Below are 2,500 nucleotides of genomic sequence, written 5' to 3' on the forward strand. Positions count from 1 at the left end.
GTATGTATGTATATACAGTATGTATGTATGTATGTATATAGAGTATGTATGTATGTATGTATATACAGTATGTATGTATGTATGTTTATACAGTATGTATGTATGTATATACAGTATGTATGTATGTATGTATGTATGTATATACAGTATGTATGTATGTATGTATGTATATACAGTATGTATGTATGTATGTATGTATATACAGTATGTATATATATACATATATATATTATATATATATTATATTATATATATATTATATATTATATATATATTATATTATATATATATTATATATTATATATATTATATATTATGTATATTATATATTATATATTATGTATATTATATATTATATATTATGTATATTATATATTATATATTATATATATTATATATTATATATATTATATATTATATATATATATTATATATTATATATATTATATTATATATTATATATATTATATTATATATATATTATATTATATATTATATATATTATATTATATATATATTATATATTATATATATTATATATATTATATATATTATATATATTATATATATTATATATATTATATATATTATATATATTATATATTATATATATATTATATTATATATATATATTATATATTATATATATATTATATATTATATATTATATTTATATATATTATATATTATTTATATATATTATATATTATATATATATATTATATTATATATTATATATATTATATTATATATATATTATATTATATATATATCATATTATATATATTATATTATATATATATTACATTATACATATATACAGTGTCTATTTACATATATGCATGAAAATATGCACATATATAAGTGCCATGTCTCCGGCACTCCGCCGCCGCCGTCGGCAGCGGTCGCGGCGGCGGCGGCGTAGCGGAGACGCAGCGGCCATTACGGCTGCACGTAGCTGAAACAGCTAAACCGAGCACTTTCCTTCCACTACGCGATAACCATCTCTTTAACATCCTGTCATCACCGTCATCTTACCTTTGCGTATTCCCTTCTTATTCATGACAATTTCTCGGCCGGAAGAGGCGGTGACACGTGGAAATTGTTCCTCGTAAAGCGAGCATGAAGTCCTGTGTTTGTGCAATGGTCGCTACGCTAAGGTTCGTGGCTGCGCTTCCCGCTCGTCGCTTGGCGGCGGGAAGAGGCCGCGCGTTTGAATGGGCCAGGACGCGCTCCTCCCTCGTCGTGTTGACTGCTCTTGAGTTTTATGATTGGATATTTATTCATACGTTTGTGTGTATATATGTATATATACACATATAATTTGTGTTAATATATATTGTTATAATCCTTATTGTTGCCACTATTATTTTGTTTGTCGTTGTTGCCGTTGTTGTCGTTGTCGTTGTTGCCGTTGTTGTCGTTGTTGCCGTTGTTGCCGTTGTTGTCGTAGTCGTTGTTGCCGTTGTTGTCGTTGTTGCCGTTGTTGCCGTTGTTGTCGTTGTTGCCGTTGTTGTCGTTGTTGCCGTTGTTGTCGTTGTTGCCGTTGTTGTTGTTGTTGTTGTTGTTGTTGTTGTTGTTGTTGTTGTTGTTGTTGTTGTTGTCGTTGTCGTTGTCGTTGTCGTCGTCGTTGTCGTCGTCATTATCATTACCATTATCATTATTATTATCATTATTACTATTACTATTATTACTATTACTATTATTACTATTATTATTACTATTACTATTGTAATTATTATCATTACTATTACTATTACTATTACTATTACTATTACTATTATTACTATTATTATTAATATTATTATTACTATTATTATTATTACTATTATTATTACTGTTATTATTATTATTACTATTATTATTATTATTATCAACGCTATTGTTGGTGTTATCAGTATCATAAATATATTACTGTTATTGCGGGGATAAATGTTGCTTACTGAAGGTAATTCAAGGTTTGGAAAGTTATTTTAGAAAGCACATCTCGGAAAAAATGGCGGAATTTCCCGTGTTCAAGAAAAGTTACTGGTCCTATGCTTTCGTCAGATACTTTGATTCTTCGTGAATGTAATTATACCTTTTGGGTTCATGTTACCGAGAGCGACGCACAAATATGAGGGTAATGGGCACTACATCTTACAGAGCTTAAGAAATGCAGTAATAAACAACAGGTACAGCTGCAGCGGCCTCACATTAACCTCGAAAAGTCCACTACACCCTCACACAGCCTGAGGTTTCAATGCCCATTTCCTAAGAGTCTAGGGAATAAATAAAAGACAGGAATAGCTAGGTGTGGATTTTTGGGTTCGCATGATGCCCGAATCTGGTTTTGGGACCTGCCTGTCTTACTTCCAAACCGTAGTAACAAATACCACGGTTTGGAAGTAAGACCGTCACTGTAAGTGAGCAAACTGATAACGTGACGTCCTTGAGTTTGTTTTTGTGTTAGGCCTTGCTGGCATTGACGGTTATCTTTATCTTTCTCTTAACCCTCGTC

General features: G+C 29.6%; 1 protein-coding gene across 1 annotated transcript in view; it reads right to left on the bottom strand.

Annotated features, from left to right (window-relative positions):
* LOC125035056 overlaps window positions 1–1,182 on the bottom strand; it is a 12,099-nt gene extending 10,917 nt beyond the window's left edge. The window contains exon 1 of the mRNA XM_047627158.1: window positions 1,039–1,182. Within this exon, the coding sequence (XP_047483114.1) occupies window positions 1,039–1,063 (25 nt within the window). The 5' untranslated portion in view covers window positions 1,064–1,182. The remainder of the gene's footprint in view (window positions 1–1,038) is intronic.
* Window positions 1,183–2,500: the final 1,318 nt, after the last annotated feature.

Source organism: Penaeus chinensis, chromosome 19, assembly GCF_019202785.1.
Source record: "Penaeus chinensis breed Huanghai No. 1 chromosome 19, ASM1920278v2, whole genome shotgun sequence".
In the NCBI taxonomy this organism is placed as follows: Eukaryota; Metazoa; Arthropoda; class Malacostraca; order Decapoda; family Penaeidae; genus Penaeus; species Penaeus chinensis.